Genomic DNA, 19,409 nt, shown 5'->3' on the forward strand with positions numbered 1-19,409 from the left:
AAAATTAATTGAACGATTTTACAAATGATCGACAGCTCGTCCGTGTTCCTGTTCCTCGTGAACAATTTTTGGCTTAACACGCCGATTTATTCAATCTGTTACTTCATAAGCAAAGGAGCATAAATCATAGCTTCGAACAAGAGAATGATGAAAAAAGCCGAAAAAAGACTAGTGCAGCGATTTGTACGTTGTAATACTTAATTTGCCTTTCACTTTGCTGGCTCGTAGCTGCACGTTCGATAGATTGGCATTGCCCAAACAACTGCGAACTATTCAAGAATGATTGCCAATAAAAATACGTATTCCTAATTACTACTGAATCTGTCGAAAAGTTGTTCTGCAATTTTGTTTAATACGATATGATACTGATACCGTAAAGAGAGTAATTTTTGGTAAATATTGTTGGTACCTCGGGAAATTTAAACACAGTTTAAATCTAGAAGTTCGAGGACTGCGGCGCAATTAATAAGAAAAAAAAGATAAGAGTTAGAAATATACTATAGACCTGAATATTCTAAAGCAGATAGAATCTGTAATCGCGGTACGAGCAGCAAGTAGAACAGAGGTTACAGGGAGTATATACTTATATTGAATTTCCGCTGCTAGAATGGGAGACACGGATAGACTAAGGAAAACTTTCGCGTGGCCCTGGAACGATTCTCGTGAGTCAAACCGCAGTTTCTACACGATGCACGACTAACTACCGATGACTCATGGACAAGCATCTATAATGGAACGAAATCCCACGATTATTTTAAGCAACATTATCAAACTATCAAAAGATCGTTAGCATCGCAACATTGTGTAGATTTGAAATTTCTCATTATGTTTTCTAGCGAATGGCAGCGGAGTATTCTTTTATTCATCTACCACGAAGATTGTTTCTAATGAAATCGTGATAAATAATTTCAAAGCGGTATCAACGCATTTTTTGCTGAACAAGTGGTTTATTGTTTCATTGGATCGTTGCGAAATATGAAATAAATTTCGCGAAATGGAATTATTGCATTTTAGATCACAAATTCGACATTTAAAGTTTATTAAATATATAGATAATCTAAGAATCATCGACGATGATATTGTATCAGCAATGGGAAATGTCATCATATCCAATTCGTAATTTGATATAATTCGTAAATTGTACAATAGAGCATAGTATGAAGCATATTATGTATAAGTGACGGAACGAATACAACGAAATGCATTTATAATATTAAAATCGTCGAGATATATTATCGATATTAAGAAGTAAAATCTCGGAGGATAAATGCCAAGATGACGAGACTACTAGACATATAGAAAGATAGCGAATCGGATGACCGCGAACCGTAAAGGGGTCTCTTTGTTTATGGTATGTTCGTAGTCGTTGCGATGGTCGTTCCGATGCACAATCGAATCTTATTTGGTGAGAGCCGCTTCTACGTAGGCGTGCATCTTTTTACTCTTTCTCATTTGTACATCTCTCTTTCGCGCCGTATGAACTTTTGCCTTCGAGCTCTCGACATTTCATAGCAACGAAAAAATCAGTGGCTCTCGCGTAAGCAATAAATTTTAACAGCAGAGAATAGTAATATGCCTTTGAAGAGATTACACAACAACCCGACTACCCTAACAATAAATTGCTGGAAAAACGTATTTAACGATACAGAAAATATCTCTCTTTTCATTTCTACAATAAGCCAACTCGCTCTCTCGCTGTAGTTCTCATTCTATCATTTTAAAGTCGAATTTAACTGCAATGCAGATACACATAGCTGGGAGAACCACTGTCATAAGTTCACTGGAGTTCAAGTATTAGTAGCTATATATTACGGGCCACACGTGTTGATACCGATCAGCATGTTACTTATATTACACCTCGAGGATAGTAAAGATAAAAATGATTCTGCTGTTCTTACGTCAACGTAGTACGCATAGAAAGTATGCGCAAAGCACGTCAGGCTCAACCCAGATCTGTCCAACATCTTTTATCCCTTTTCATCTACTGATTGTATTTATTAGTTACAGTAGTTCATTGAAAACTTTTATGTATATGGATATAAAACATTTCTACGCGACTGCCATGGCAAGTGTTAGAAGTGGTCTGACTGGATACCGAGCTTTATTAATGTAGTAATTGACTGCTTAAATTCTTCTGTGATATATGTGAGATACACTCTTGCATTAAATATCTTGTAATTTCTATCTACATATTTAAATTTGTTTTGAACTACGCCAATAGTATCATATTAAAGAAATTACAAAATGTTTCGTATAACACACATAATATATTCGTAGAAGTGTTCGAATACTCTTGTTAGTTAGTGCTTATATACGTTTACGTATGGAGGGACTTCAGATGTCTATTATCGTAAACTAGACAATTCGAGAGTCAGTGAGCCACATCACACGTTTTATAGTCGATCAAAATAATTCAATTAATATCCTATTACATCCGAGCGTTCACGCACGTCGACGCAAATGGAACTTGTATAGTGTTTCGAAAGACAGCTCGGCGAGCGTCGTTTGTATGCACACCGACGTATATTTCTCTGAATTATCGAATACATTTGTGCATCTTAACGAATACGGACAATACTATCTTTAGAAATAAAAGAAACGTAAACATAACAACTGTTCAAGAATAACTGCATCTGTCTTCTTTCTTATAAATAACATGATTAATCTCAAGAAATATATTTAGAGCGGCGTATATTCTATGAAAATGATTGAAAACGAAACGAAATAACAATCAAATTGTAATTTTTTTAGGAGATCGTGTATCGTTAAGAACATTATATCAATACGCCTATACTATGCAATGATAACATCATTTCTCTATCTGAAGCCAAACTCTGATCAGCTGCATACATTGAAAAATACCGAAACGTGATGACGTTAGAAATATTTTTTAAGATTTACTTTGGGATTTACGATTATTCATCTGTTATCTCATCTGCTTGCGAGAAACCTTTGAAATTTTAGTTACTTTTTTTAAAAAGCTGGACACTAATTTTGTTAGACGATAAAATTCCAAGATTTACGAAAGGTGGAGTTGGACCGGAGTAGATTCTGAGAAACTCAAAAATACCAGCATTGGTATTGACAGTTCTGCGATTTCATCGCAGAATGATTCATTCGAAGCTATCGAATCTAATTCACAAGACACGCGTTCGATACGAAACCTAGGGGCTCTAAAAGGATCTGAAAAAAAGGAGAAGCATACATATAGCTAGTGTTTGACTCACCAGCACTTTGGTAAAGCGCCTTTCGAGTTCCATAGCGTCGGGCATCGGTTGCCTTGGCGCGCCACGGACGCTGCCACTCCGTGCGTGTGGTCCACCCAAACTTCCCATGCCGAGGCTAGGTTGACAGGATTGAAGAGGCGTGCCGCCCTTGATACCACCGATAAACACCTCACGCACACCGCCATCGCTTTCGCCGGTACGGCTCTGCACGATCCCCATTGTTTTCACAGTCGTGGCTTAATATATTCTCCGGTGTTTTCGCACGCGAAAATCGTGACACACGGCAACGGTGGTGGCCAGTACTGTCACACCACGAGAAACGTCAACAATGATGATCGCGGCAGTGCATCCTCGCTCGAATGTAAATCACTTTTCTCTGTATTACGAGAGACGTCGATACGTGAACGACTCGAACCGGTCCGCGCCGGGTCGTGCAACAGGTATCAAGCCGTCCATTGTGGATAGAAACTCTCACGAACGTGCGCGAACTAAAGCATGACCTAACACTCCTCTGCCTACACTAGACGAAGCATTCGCTGCATCTGCGGCAGTCTTCCTACTTTCTGACACCACCATCTGACAACGCCATTGGCCATTACACATGCGTCGTGTCTCGCGGTCGTGCCACCTGTGCTGGCGCGAGAATTTCTGGTAGATTTGTATTATGCGGTTGGTAACCGTGATGTTGTTGATTACTTTGTCGCAGATGGTAGCACATACTACCTGATTGTAAAGAAAACTGAGTAGTTAGGAATTTATTTTCGCGGAAATTATTTAATTAATTATTGATAATAGAAATAATTGAAATCGTGTAAATTAATTTAGAAAGTTGAATAAAATTAAGCATGAATTAAAAATGAAAAAATCTTTTCAAGTACGATAATTCAATGGAGTAGCGATGTAAATTTTTTAACGATATATTTCAATTAATTATGACTAAATGATATGAGAGAAAATATTAACAGCGAAATTTAAATAAAATTTGAAAATTATATTGCATATCTTAAATTTAGACTATCGATAGATCGATGTTTAACATCCGCCATTTTGCCGATAGATCGATTGGTCATAGCGTCTCCTAGCGTAAATATGGCGGCGTTTTAGTATATTGTTTTATAGAGAACATTGTAAATATTTGTAGATTCTATGAAACAGCGGTATAGTGTAAAGAAGAATTTCAAAATGAGAAAGTCTCCTCTAAGTACGCCAAGTGGTAGTAAAGAAAAACAGAATTATAATTGGAAATCAAATGGCTATAAAAATAGGACAGATTATAGTTATCGTAAAAGTGATAGTTATCAGTGTACTTCGTCAAATGGTAGTCAAAGATATTCTGGAAATGATTTTATTCCTTTAAATAATAGTATGCCAGTACCAGAATATAAAAAGTTCAATAATAATTGGCATGGTTCTGAAGGCCACAATCATCGTAATTCAGGCAGTGGTGGATTTAACCATTACCGGAACAATTATCATTCAACTTCAAAGTTAAATTTCAATAATTCATACTCTCCTTACAAGCACTCTGTCAAACAACTCTTTTATGGACAGAAAAAGGTAAAATAGTAAATAGAATTTCAATAATCGCTTCTATGCTTGCTAAGCTATAGTTATTAAGTATTGTTTTTATTTTCAGGGTTTCCAAAAGGATAAGCATAGACAGAGTGACATATCATGTTATATAGATATGAAATCTTTTTTGGAAGATCCTTGGGCAGAACTAACAAAGAAGTTAATGAAAGATAAAGAAATAAATGGGAATGAATCACCAAAAATTGAATTGTCATTATCGTCGCAATTAGCTTGTGTAGATACAGAATCGTATTTTGAATCTAAATCTATATCAAGCATTGATAATTCTTGCTTTAGCCCAGAATCCAAGAGTGAATCTTCTATAGATGCAAAATTGGGGTTGGATGATACAGATATTAGTAATGTATCAAGAATAGAGAATTCAATAGATTTAAAACTTGACAATGTAAGATTTAGTCAAGAATCAAAAAATGATAGTGTTTGCAATAATAGTGGTGATAGTGTTAATGAAGGCATTCACAATGAAGATAATGTTAATAATATTAATGATATTTGTTCATCAAAGATGAATATTATTCAAGATCTCAAATAACAGTAACAAAGAATAAAATGCGCTTAAGAAGAATAATAATTCTTTGGTTTGGTGCATGATACATTTCATATTGTAAATATGGATGTATAATATAACAATTCAATTATATATAGATATTATCTAAATCTATGAAACATCAGTTTCAGATTTTTTGAATAATATTCTAGTATATAGTTAAAAAAAAAAAGAAATTAACGTTTTAGTAATGTGAACTCTTTTTCCGGTTTGAAAATAGTTCTATCGCAGAAGCATATCTATATGCAAAATACAATGTATTGAAATTATCTTTTAAATTATATTTTCACAAAAAGGCTGTGAAAAAGAATGAATGTAGTTTATGTGAAAAAAATTATACATGTGCAATTCTTTAGTGTATACTAAAAAGGAAGTACATATGGGACATGAGGGAACATTAAACACCAATTTCTCAGTAATAGATTAAGTCAGGAAGAACATTTGAAGACATAGCGAACAAGCTATAGTATGAATTAGACTTATAAATTGATTTTAAATTTACCAAATCTAAGCAATTAGTAATTATGTAAAAGAATGCTTGCATCCCTGAACATTTTTGGATGACGACTATCAATCAATTTGACTTTGTTAAACCACATATATGTCTATTAGCACTTCTTCTCACAACAGAACAGAAATGTACAAAGGATTAAGAATGTTGTAACATGCATGTAGTAAATGCAATGCATTATACACAAATGTAGAATTAAATAACCATAAATCATGTGCAGACATATATGACATTGATCTTAAATCTTTAGTTATGTAAAAACAATGCGTTTATACATATTATATTATTTTTAATTTAAATCATAATCAGTTGTTTATTTTTGTTAAAATTCTTTAAGTAGCAAATTAACATACACTTTAATTGCATTTTGAATTAAAGAGAACGTACTAACATGAAATATGAAAACATTCATAAAATTAAAACGATGAAGTGATAGGGTATTAAATTTGTAGAATTGTTATCATAGAAAAAGAAAAATACACAAAAAATTACTTATTTCCGGACTTTATACATTTTTATAGCATGTTTTAACGAGCAATGGAGCATAGAAGGTGACAAAGGTGTCCTATATGTTTGATTAACATGCTAACGTAATGTACAAATGATGATCTGGTACAAAGATTTACATAATTTAAGAAATTCCTGTTTGTTTCTCCAAATTGTGATTTTACATGATTGTGCAAAGGATGTAATTGATGTCAAACACATTAATTGTATGAGTAATCTGTACAAGAGAAAATTGTACATAAATATACTTAAATTATATAAATAATAGTGATTATCTATTTCTTTCTGTTCTTATTTTTATTTGCCGGTGTAGATAATACAAAAATGAATCGGTTTTTTCTCATGACTATAACTGTTTGTTTTCAACGAATTTATGACACTTAACGATAACCACGGAGATAAAAGAAACTTTGATAATTAATCCAATCGAACGACCTCAGATCGCTAACCTTGTACTATCGAAGGTAATGCTGTAATACAATGGCAAGTAAGATCGTGTAGATGTATGAATAATTGATCGTGTATCGAATCAATATGAGCTATATATTTCTTAGCATTCAAGTTTTTGCTACGCTTTTTAGAGATTATTTTTTACTTTCTCATGTAACAAAAAACTTTATCATTGATAAAAATAAATTGCAATATGTTATAACAGATTAGTATCGTATGTAGCTTCTTGAAAAGAAAGTATAGAAATTATGACGAGACCTCAAAATGTTTACATTTATAATTAATGCAGATAGAAACTGTTGTTGTTTAAAAGATATTACAACTGCATTGTACGTGAATGCAGTATAGTGTACGAATAAAGCTTTCACTTTTTACTTTTGTACTTATTTTTTTATTTTTACTTCGAAAAGAGTTATAGTTTGATGCAGTTCTTAGAATCATAGTGTATATCTGTACAACTTTGTGTGACTTGATGTTATCTACGTGGTTTATAGTGCATGTTGCGTGGATATGAACTTGTGTAGAACACAGACATATCAGTGACCTTGAATGTTTATCACAATTTAATATTGTTTATTTTCACGGCAATTTACATTATTTTATCAAATGATAAAATTTTGCAAGATTGACTTTCCTAGTGAATATCGATTAGTTTCTAAAAATTAGCATTAATTTATTATAATACTTATCCTGTGCAAGCATATCCTGCAAAGAAGTAAGGGAATAAAATAATATTAGTTATGTTAAGTATTTATAAATTTTGCATTTTCTTCATATTTTGCTTTTAATTGCCATAAATCAGTACAGTACGCATAACGGAATTTATCAGACAAAAAGGGTATGTTCGCTCATTTATCTACAAGAAGAGGAATTGATTACAAAGATTTAAAGATAGGACCCGTTCTTCCATTCCTTTAATCTACATTATTCCATTGCAATTTTGTAATATATTTTATTTAACATTCCTCCCTTTCTTTTTTTGTGCACAACAATAATGTAAATTACAATGATCTCTTCGAATTATCGAATATTTCGATAATTAATTGTTCAGCAGTAGATTAAAATTAAACAATCGTTGTAACGAGATACAAGCTTTTCTTTTCAATTATTTCAATTATTATTCGATATATGATATGTTTACGAATGAAACTTCTTCGAACGATAGAAGAAAAATTGAAAATTGAGATATTGATAATTTTCAAAGCACTTACAAATGGTATTTAATCAGCACATTGTTTCCTAATTTGTACACTAAATTGTACAATTGCTCTTTCTTAAATTTATATATTATAAAAAATGATCGATATAAAAAAAATTTTACCATATTAATAGTACTCTAATATAAATTATAATATTTCTCATTAGTATTCGTTGGTATTCACGTAGATTATATAAAAGTCACAATATCTGGTTTCGTATTCAAATAAGGATCTAATATATATAATATAAAGTTCTTCAATATAATTTAATAGACGATGTAACCGTAAAAGTATCTGACTATAAAATCAATATTTAATATTTCAATAATTATTCAAGAATTTTTATTAGTAAAATTATACCTATATATATTTAATGAATATAATATAACTGAAATTAAGATATATGAAAGGGTCATACGTTTTGGTTTTTCATTCATTGTACCGCATATGTTTATTTTTTAATCTACTAAGAAACGGAAATCTTATATATTAATAACTTTATTAAAAACTTATGTTTACGTGATTATAAATAACATATTAAGGAGTTTCAATTTTTGCGAATTTTTCGCAGCTCAGCTATCTTGTAGTAAATAGTACATGATATATTTTCATGCAATTAAACTATATAATAAACTTCAATTTTCCCAACGTCATCTAATTGGCGATAATATTGGTCATCGTCGTAGACATGAACTTTCGCAAATACTCCTATTTTCATGACAATTTCCTCTCTTTTCCACGTGAGTTTGCAAATAATAAATAGGAAACTTGCGCAACACGTACAAGCCTCGTCGATCAAATGATCGTTTAATATAGCATTGATCTGCTTTAGATCAACATGATCAGAATTCTAATCTAAGTACATATATGTATATATATACAGAGATACTACAGTCGCTTTAAAACACGCGTCTGCCACCATTTTTTTCTTTTTTTTTTTCAAAAATTGCTTAATTCGGGATTTCTTAAAACTGACCCTTTGTAAGAGAATATGAACTCTTCTTTACTTACTTGGTCTCTTTGTTTAAAGCTATGATTATTAAATATTGGAGGTAATTGATTCTTTCTCTGTCTGATACAGGTCTCATGCTGTTATGTGATTTCATAGTTAGTCCAATGGTTGTACCATGGATTCTTACGTAAAGAGATTTACAATATTTAATATTAATCTTTACTTAGTAATTTCACGGTGTATATTTTCGTTGTATTTTTGGACATTTTTCAGTATAACATGTAAAATATATAACAAGCATAAACGAAAAATAATTCTGAAATATAAAAACTATAAAACATTGATTTCAAACATTATAAGTAACATGTTTCTTATAACTATTAAATTCTCAAAATTGACTATTCATTTCATTTGGTGAATACCGATTTCAAATGAATTATGTTCACAACATTCTTGAAACGTACAATACTTTGTACCTTTTTATCAAAATAATGTAATCGCACGCAATCTAATAAACATGGAATCTTTCATGGGATCTTTATATCATTTAATTCTTATGGTAGTCGGCATATTTATGAAATGTACCGTATTACTGGTTCGTTGTTTCTGCGCAATCAACAAGATAATTAATTAAACAGCCTTCTCAGACTAATCAACAGTGGATTTCAGCATGAGCCCCGCTTTACTTATAATACAATTCGCATTTAAGAATTCTTTCGCAAAGATTGCACGTTCTTGTGCATTTAAGAATAAAAATAATATTATCCTTTATATCAGATCATTGATTATATCTTTCACTACGAGGTACATACGATCATAGAAGATATTCATAGATACATACATTATACATATATGTATATAAGTCTTCGTTGACTATTAGTCATTGGTTCTAAACTTTTGTTATACGTACTATCGCTTAGTTTCTTATTCGATAATTTTCGAGCTTCGTATTTGCTCGTAACTTCTTCCTGTTTCGATACTAAAAGAAAAAATCGTACTGAAAAACAATTTGCTCTTCCCTCGTATTGTTATCGAATAAAGAATTAAGCGTAATTTCCTGATTTCATTCATATATAACGAAATTAAAAAAGTCGCTCGTATTTCGATTCTGATTGTGTCATAACACGCTTTAAGTTATTATGAATATTTACATAGGTGTTCTCGAAGGAAGGTACACGAGTATAGTAGTGCTCGTGTCGGATCATTGAGCGAAAAAAGTTAGAAGATACAAGAACCGTGGTGATCGTAAGAAGAGTTAAGGTTACATTATATCGATTTGCTTTCATAGGTGCCATAATATATCATCTATAGATACGTATATTGTATATTAGTCATCTACTTAAAGCTAGGTGTCCATTTGAGAGTAAAATTATAGCGAGCTGCTCTCGAGAGTATCTCTCGCAAATGGATACCGCGTTGAGAATGTTTCAACCCTCTGAGAGCGGTCGCGTGATCGCTCGCGTGATCGCTCGCTCTCAAGTGGAAACAAAATATGTATAAGTTCGATTAATACGTGCGACAGCATTCGTAGTTGGGCACTTGCAGCGAAGAAACTAAGGATACTATAGATAATGAGCGACTACGTCGAGTGTCGTATGTTTCTATAGTCGAAATTACAGACGCAGTGAAAATTACAGCGATAAACGCGACGCGGAAACAGAAAACAGCGCAAGTAGAAAAATATTCGCGATTCAAGTTAAAACAAATTTTGTTATTTAGCATGGAAATATTTTCCATTGGTTTGAAATTATAAATTAGATTGAATATTTTTGAAGATATTAGCAATTACGAAATTATTTTTACATAAAGCTGTTTTACGGCAAAGGCGATGCAAAGATATGATTTTTGTTATATTTACAGACTCCGTTATTTTCATCTCGCATATTCGTGTATCGTAGAAATCGAATTTTACAATGTGTAATTCTTTGCTTTTCTTTAAAAATAATTTGTTATTCGGTTGGTCGTTTATGTTCACTATTACTAATAATAATACCATGTATATACTGTACAATTTATGACATTTTACTGAATATATGGATAAAAGTAGAATTGAAGCGGCATTATGCGTTACTCTGAGTAGATTAGAATTGAACATTTTAATCGACAAATCGTAAATAATAATTTAGAAAGGATACATCATTAGGTTAGTTAGAAGAAAGGTGGCTGATCGATATTGACGTATTTAGGTATAATCTTAAAAAAAAATTTATTACGATTCATGCACCTTTTTATTTCATTGCGAATAAACAAAATTAATATATGTAAATCGAATGAAATGCAATATAAAGAAAATTGACGAATAACCAAAAGATATTCAAAAATAATGCTAATAACTTTGTGGTTGTATCTTTATAACTATTTATTGGTCCCCGAATTTGACAATATTGTTTTCTATTGGTATAATTAAAACGAATAAGTCATCGTATACAAAAGTAAGCTTCTTACATAAACAAGATCATAAGATTCGTACATTTTAAACGAAGATTTTTCCGCTTTCCAGGCGAAATTTCACTTGAATGCTGATTTCTTTTGTTTTAATTCGCGAAAAGATACTAATCAATATGCAAACATAATGTACTCCTTACGCGTACAAGTCACAAGTATTTTAATGTTACAAAAATTGAATGTCAGGCTGAAGAAATCATGGCCCCCTTTTTATCATACTGATTGGTCCGAAAATACCTTGTGTAATAAACAATAAAATACTTCAATTAAATTTCCTACGAACCTAATGGATAAGTTCTTGATTTTCAATGTTCAAGATAATACGGGCAAGTACTTGAATCTGTCGCACATATTTCACAATCTGTCGTTGCTGAATAAGAATGGATTTCGATAATTGGTAATAATCGTGCAAATTTCAAACTTTCCCTTCGTTTTTATTCTATTCCTCCGATTACTCGTTCATATCCGATAAAATTCAGATTTCGATTCTACAAAACACAAGACCAAGTGAAGAACAAGTTAGAATAAGAAAGATGCTTAAAATTCATGAGAATTATTTCGAAAAATTATACTTATTACACATTACGTTCGTTTTAACGTAAATCGGTACGCGTGTAAAATACACGCATTATTCATAATTATTTTTAACTTGGAAAATTATTCATTTAGAGAAAAAGAAAGTTTAGGAATTTGCACATTTATTTAACATTCGGGCTGCAGAAATATATCTTCGCTAGGTCGTTGCTTAAGTTTTATTAAACGGAAAGACGAATGGTTCACGTAACGTTATACTTGAGGTCATTATATGCTCTCTAATAGGATGTGTAATATTGACTCTGCTCGATCTTTTTTTTTTTGAACACTGATAAAAATAAGATTCTCTTAAACTACGGGAATTCGAATATAGAGTGTTATGTTTGTCGTGAGACGCACGTGATTAATTGCAAGAGTATAATTCTAAATATCTCGTTTACACTTTTATCACAATGATATACATATTTTACTCCGAGAATTTCAATTCGAACGTGTATATCAATTGTTTTTAGATATGTAAAACTTCATTATATCGATATACGAAGTTGAAAATTTACAACTTTCGGATTCCCATCTTTTTCGCTACCTTTCTTCCTAATTATTAATTATTAACTAATATGTAAAGAAATCGAAGAAACGTTGCAAACGCTCCTAGATAATCCTCCGTTCATATCAAATGTAACGTAATAAAATACTTATATAATTAATATCTTGAATTTTCTTTTATATCCTCTTGCGTATTGTCCCTATCACTTTTCTTTCTTAAACACTTCAGATGTCAGTCATATTTTACTTAATATCTTCATCATATCATTCACATGTATTCTTAGGATACACGTTTAATCCAAACGATAATACAGTAAAGTAACGATAAAAAATCGTAAAATCTCGTTAACGAGATAACAAAACGCATCATCTTCTAAAATAGCGAGTTCATACGACTCTTATACGGCGCCTGAATGTTTTGATATCTGTGATCGATAGATTACGTAATATTAATTTTGCGTAAAAGACGTCTGCAAATAACACTGTTTTGGTACGTTGCACCGTGCTGTGAATCGTTTTACATCGATTGCCAGTTAACAAGGCCGCACGGACGTATGTGAAAAGGAAAGTAGGCAGATACAATGCCGTACGGTAGGCCACATTAATATGTCACATGAAACATTTACTACATCATAGAACGGGATATCTTGGAACAAATATCGATTTATCGCATACGAATCAACATTTAAAATGATTAGGGGCAAAGAATGTGTATTTAGAAAGAGAGAGAGAGAGAGAGAGAGTTTCTGATTTTAAGCGAAACCTTGCAGACTAATCATCTACGCAATTGATATTGTACGATGAATTTTTCATCTCGCCACATTGTTCGTAATTACTTTCAATACGTATCCGGGTCGATTCAAAACGGAATCTCAATCCGAATTTCCTTAAAATTTCAAGCTTTTTAATTTCCGATATCGCGAATTTCAATCCATGTAGATTAGATTAAAAATTGCTGTCCAGAATGCAATTCAAAGGTAATACGTGCATGATGAAATTTTATCTCCGATATGTGCGCAAAGCCGCATAATCCGTATCACGGATAGCGATCGATAACGCTTCGCGGTAGAACATCTCGTTTCGAGTTTGCATGTAAAACTGCGAGATTTGAATATTATCGGCGGCAATCGATAGAATATCCTAGCGGAACATTTTATTTCGAGTTTACTGTCGTGTAATCAACAACTTTGTTTCGAGCTTTCGTGTAAAAAAACTATTTCTCTCTGGATTTTTCATCGTAGCTTCCGCTTGCAGCATTTTAATTTTACACCTTTTAATTTGCCGTATATTTTATCTCTGGTTTCACGTTTTTAAAATCGTAGTTACAAAGATTCCGATTTGAACTTATTACGAATAAAAGAGAATTTCGTTTCTAGCCATTAACATCGTACAATTGAGAACATTAAGAACATTACGAATAATTATTTCTGTGCGACTGAAAATTTGTCTTTCAGTTTACCTTTCTAAATGGATGCGCGACTCGATTTTTCAAATCACACAAAGTAATGCAATCAGCATGTAGAATCATACGAGGAGCTCTTTCAAGAAGTCCCCGGCAAGCAAGTCCTACAAATAATCGTCCACTCGGTCGTTTTCGTCAGGTGGACTAGGCTCGCTGACGCTAAGTATAGGCAGACCAAAGTGTTGCACCTCGATGCTTGATTCGGGCGTATGTCTTGAGTAGTCGCAGCTCTTTGAGTGCCGTTCGATCCCGGCACGTCGATGGTAATGATGATAACGGGGTAAGCGAGCGTCAGCATCGCCAGATCGCCGAAAACACCTGCGGATTTTACCGAATACGTGGACTTAATCGATCGAACGATTTATTTACACGTCGCCTTTCGCTCGACGCAAATAACACAAATTAACAGCAGAATTCGGGAAAAAAATTGTTTCGTCACTCTCGTAATCTTATTTCGTATTAAGATCGAGTAAATCGTTTTCAAATAATTTTCTATCTTATCGATTCGATCCTTAAAGTTTCATAATGTAAATGTCCGATCTTAATCAACAGAGTAATTTAAAAAAAAAAAGATCATATGGTGTTGTTGGATTTCCTATAGGTGGACGTACAAAGAACATACGCAAGTCGAATTTACTGTCTTTTTTTTTTCTTTAACAGAACGATATGCTCCCTAACGCTTTCTAACTATTTATGCCAAAAAATTATTAGTTTAGAAAATCCTTTAGCGTGAATATCACGAAGTTGTACTCAATTTCTTCTGGAAGACGTCCACTTATCAACTAGACGAAACGAATGTCGTTTCCAAATTATTGGATTGGCGTATTCAATTTCCATCGAGATCACCGGATCTGAAACCATCAGATTTGTTTTTTGTGAGAATATTTGAAAAACAGAATCTATTAAAAAGAATATTTGACAAAAACTACTATGAATGACTTGAAGCAAAGGATTTCGCGAGAATCTAATGACCCTTTAATTATACCGCTTACGTTAATGTATCTACATAATCTACGGACGTATGAAAAATGTAGCTTTAAGTATCGATTTTAACGTTGCATTACTAATTATTATTGCGCAATATCAAAATTAACTCTTTCGCAATGTTGTTCAAGAAAGACGATCGAGTCGTCGAATATTAATATTTATTCACTATAGAATTTTGAAAGTGCATATATATTTAAAAAAAAAAGAGAAAAAAACACATGAAATCAATAAACAAATAATTGACTTTTAAATCGTTCATTTTAAATTGTTTGTTATTTTATTACATTTTATTACATCAAAGGGTTAAACCATCAAGTTTTTTGGCATAAATAGCTTCATAGTATTATAGCTTGGATATCCCATATACATTTTTGCATATTGCGTGCATTTTCTTACTTTCTCGCGCCTCTAAATTTTTCATAAATTCGTAAAAGTCCGACTATCGTCAATTCTTTTACAATATTCATACAGCGTCACGTTATCTTTTCAAGTAAATAGGATCTCGTAATGACAGATCTTTATTAGCGAAGTTCTTATCTCTTTACCGAAATTACATTTTTCATCGATGCCGCTTGACGGACGATAAATAGTCTGTGGTATGTTATATCTTAGTGTGACCCTGAATGTTAACTTGGCGTGTGACCAAGTTTCGAGGGTGGTCTTTAAGGGTGAAAGATATTTGCAGGATGGGGCGACGTCAATTGCCACGACACGTATATTTAACGTTGTGGTGTGAGTTGGTACCAGACTGGGGATAAAAATATCGTGGGTCTCTTATGAGTTCACACGTGAATGCATTTAATATAACAGGCGGTAGATTTCGTTGTACTTGAACGTCAAATTTAACAAACGATCCGAACATCGATTTTTTATCTTTCATTATATTACAAAACTGATATCATCTCTTATATTATCCATCATTTTTGGCTTCTAAGATATGTCAGTTACGTTATACATACGTATAGATTGCATTATAACTTCACAAACTCCAAGAATCAGTTCGACGTCGGTGATTCGATCGAAAGGGGTGGTGTTATTCGGGTGAAATATTTTACATATTTAGCGCGATGTATAAAAGAGATTGCTTACCGCTCATCCATGGAAGCAGGTTGTCGTATAGGACACCGGACATATTCGTGACTTCCGCCAGCTCGCCATCCACCGAAACGTCGGCCAACGAACGACGATGAAGACGTTATTGGAGAATCCCTGAAACATTTATGGCAATTTCATTTATTAATTCATTCGGAAGTTTGTCGCTTTTTTTTCATTCCTACTTCCTAACGTTTCATTTTCATTCTTACTTCCGGCAACGAGGAATATCCTTGACAAACTTTGTTTGCCCTTGCCTCAATTTCTACCCTCATTTCGCAAGAACTACGTGGTAATTACATTTGTATAAAATTCTTAATCTCTTGCCACATTCTTTCCGTCCTCGTAATGGTACTATGAAAAATACATGTTTTAATTAAAAAAACAAACGATTTAAAAGAATATTTCATGACGATGGTACTCGTTCTGAGACAGCCTGTACAGCATCTCCTGTTTCTGTTTTAGCATGTTTTATGTATTGTATAAAACTGGAAAGTTGAAAGTGTGGAAGGAACGCAGGTCTGATTGGTCATAGTGCAATAAGCCGTCCTTCTCGCACAATCATTTTTATTGAATTTTTTTATATTTCTGTTGCACCTTTTTCATGTCCTCTCATAATCTACTGCAGCAGACGATGCCAGCGGAACAGCGTCGACCCTCATGTAACACGCAAACAATACGTATGCACGCTGTATTCCAACGGTACCATATTAATCTATTACCGTGAAATGAATTGCATAAGAAAGATCTCGGGTGGTTTACGTAATAATCATGGATATACACGCGGCGTAATGTTATCATTCTTCGGGTTTAATATACTTATATAAGAGATTTTTCAATTAAGCTTCTATAAAAAAAAACATGCTGTAACATTTCGAGTGACCAGGACAACAGATTTATAAAGGGGTTTTTTTTTTTTAAGATAGAAGGTTCTTGTTTCTTGTAAAGCGAATTTACATTTGCGTGCTGGATATTTGTTGTAAAAAATTGATAAGCAAAGCCAATTACTTAAATACGAATGTTAATATTCATTGCAACAATTTACTGCTCTCTGAAAAGTGGACAGTCTAAAAATACGTATCTTTGAATTATTCACAAGTGTTCTTCAGTGTTGCACACTTTTTATTCGCGGAACGGTACATTTCATGCTTCGTGTTATTTCAAAGTCCAAAAGAATTTGCACCTGTGCGGAATTTAAGATATGCTCGCGACGCAAAGTAACTGACAACTGTAATAAAATTGTCTTTTTGAAGTTGTCAATTTAGCGAGGAGAGATATGAGACGTTCGTTTCAGTTTCATGTAAAATTATCGTGTATGATCGTGAAAAATGCGTACACAAAACCGTACGCAACTGATTCACGTACAGCGTCCGGAATAAGGAACAAACTAAGATATGACGAAGATAGGTGGTGAAACATTACAAACAAACGTAAAGTAAAAGTCTGCTTTTGAATAAATCTTCTTCATTGGTTATTCAATATTTTCAACTGCTTCTGGACCAATGAAAAGAAGAGAAACGAGAAAACGATGTTTCATACCGTGAATTTTAGTAAATTTGCGTAAGAAGGGAAATGTATTATCATTAACATGAATTTGCAACTTGAAGTTTGCTACTTAAAAGTTTGTTAAGGTGAAATAATAAACAAACTTTGATGCACACATAATTCAAACTTCCTTACTTCCGTACAACTCTCGTTCACGATAGAAACGTAACAATCTGTTTTCGCTAGAGTAGTAATGCCGTATGCAGACTGTCTCATATTGATCTAACCAGATATCTTGAATAATATAACACATAGAGACTACAGAAAAATGAATATTATCAAAAAGTATATGATGTTCTTTTAAAAAATTCGAAATTCCTGCTTCAGTATGAAAAACTAACGAACTCGGGAAAAGTCGATAAGAAGTTACTATTAATTGTCACGATTAATAACTTTCGTAAGACGATGCAAAAATGTAACAATTCCACGCAGGATTACTTTTATGTATCTACTACGAATGAAATTACCTTGAAGACTGTAATTGATGATTCGGGTCGAGCAACGAAACGTCTGGATTATCCTTTGGACAACTCTCGAGGCTACTCTGCCTCTTTGATTCCGAATCCTCGCACTTCTCCTCTTGTGTTGATCTCAGGAAGGATTCTTTATCACCGTCGATGCCTTCCTCTTTCGAATTTCGTTGATCTTGTTGTCGATTCGTCGACGCAAGTGGTAAATTATCTGCACTGCGAACCTTCCGGCACAATTTCGACGTTGAACCGTGCCGTCTTAAAAATTCCTGCAAAAAGCGGAACCGCATTGCAGAGACGATTGGGAATACCGCTCGTTTCTAAACTTCCATTCTCGCTTGCGTCACTCGTCGGAGATCTACATGCATTTTCCTGTCCCTGAAGACAAATGCTATACTTTGTGCTTCATCCTTGCGAAGGTCACTTACAGTAACTTTTATTAATGTATGTGGACACCACATATTGTGTGTGTTCGAGAGATTGTTGTTTTATATATTCGTTAATGTTAGTGTTATTGAATTAATCGTCTTTTAATATATTAAAACGCTCACCGTAGTTAGTGTGAATACAATGTGCAAAAATTAAATTAATTTTAAATATTCTACTTTTACGCTTACGTTCTTCGTTACCCATTAAAATTGTCCCATTTTAATCATTGTGTCGGATAGTAATTTTGCTCTGGGTTATAGATCTATCGTATTTCACTGTACGCTGAAAGGAATTGATGCTACATCGAACAATGTCCCCTAAAACTAATTAATTCCTTCTAGCATTTACTACAATTATACGAGTAATTCAACGGTCCTTATCAACTAAAGTATTTCAACAGTCGAATATTCATTGTATTAACAAGCCTCGATATTCACTGAAGTTATCTTTAACGTTAATTCGGTATATTAATTTTCCATCAACTGTATGTTTCCAGTAAATGTCTCATAACTTCTATATGGACTTTTAGATTAAATCAGTCAAAATTTCACCAATATAATTACTATTCTCGCGCTTCGTTACAGAGTTAACAATGTTTTAAAAGGTTTTATATATCATAAATACTTTTGTAAATGTTACTGTATATATATCCAACACGATGACATAATATATCCTAAATGTAGGGAACATTTTTCAACGAAGATCGTTTCACGCTAGCACCGTTTTATCTAAAATTATGCATCTATCGATTGATGTTGCAACTTATAAGAAAATACGTACTCAGCGATATATAAAAATGGTAATCCTTTCCCGTTGTTAATTTGGTAAGATGAAATCGATTTGTTACGATGCAAGAAGTGACGTCAGAAGTGTGTACTTACGATTAATCAGCATAGATCTAGCAAGTATAATA

General features: G+C 32.9%; 3 protein-coding genes across 25 annotated transcripts in view; 1 reads left to right on the forward strand and 2 right to left on the reverse strand.

The window, feature by feature from the left end:
- The window catches only part of LOC122566293 (formin-like protein), a 32,499-nt gene extending 28,686 nt beyond the window's left edge, over positions 1-3,813 (reverse strand). For 2 of the 5 annotated variants that reach the window (XM_043723359.1, XM_043723358.1), the window contains exon 1: positions 3,228-3,811. In XM_043723359.1, the coding sequence (XP_043579294.1) occupies positions 3,228-3,446 (219 nt within the window). In that variant the 5' untranslated portion in view covers positions 3,447-3,811. Of the gene's footprint in view, positions 1-3,227 lie in introns of all 5 variants that reach the window. The other 3 variants (XM_043723362.1, XM_043723360.1, XM_043723363.1) reach the window with 2 other exon arrangements.
- A 470-nt stretch (positions 3,814-4,283) lies between these two features.
- Positions 4,284-6,652, forward strand: LOC122566296 (TBC1 domain family member 5 homolog A-like). Its single transcript, XM_043723386.1, has 2 exons — positions 4,284-4,784; positions 4,864-6,652. The coding sequence occupies exons 1-2, from the start codon at positions 4,374-4,376 to the stop codon at positions 5,350-5,352; spliced, it is 900 nt and encodes a 299-aa protein (XP_043579321.1). The 5' UTR covers positions 4,284-4,373; the 3' UTR covers positions 5,353-6,652.
- Positions 6,653-6,798: 146 nt separating this feature from the next.
- LOC122566294 overlaps positions 6,799-19,409 on the reverse strand; it is a 44,739-nt gene continuing 32,128 nt past the window's right edge. For 17 of the 19 annotated variants that reach the window (XM_043723372.1, XM_043723373.1, XM_043723370.1 and 14 more), the window contains 3 exons: positions 18,065-18,336; positions 16,050-16,169; positions 6,799-14,291 (listed from right to left, as the gene is read on the reverse strand). In XM_043723372.1, coding sequence (XP_043579307.1) covers positions 14,078-14,291; positions 16,050-16,169; positions 18,065-18,336 — 606 coding nt within the window. In that variant the 3' untranslated portion in view covers positions 6,799-14,077. Of the gene's footprint in view, positions 14,825-16,049; positions 16,170-16,199; positions 16,407-18,064; positions 18,337-19,409 lie in introns of those variants that run through there. The other 2 variants (XM_043723383.1, XM_043723385.1) reach the window with 2 other exon arrangements.

Source organism: Bombus pyrosoma, linkage group LG3 (genome assembly GCF_014825855.1).
Source record: "Bombus pyrosoma isolate SC7728 linkage group LG3, ASM1482585v1, whole genome shotgun sequence".
Classification (NCBI taxonomy): domain Eukaryota; kingdom Metazoa; phylum Arthropoda; class Insecta; order Hymenoptera; family Apidae; genus Bombus; species Bombus pyrosoma.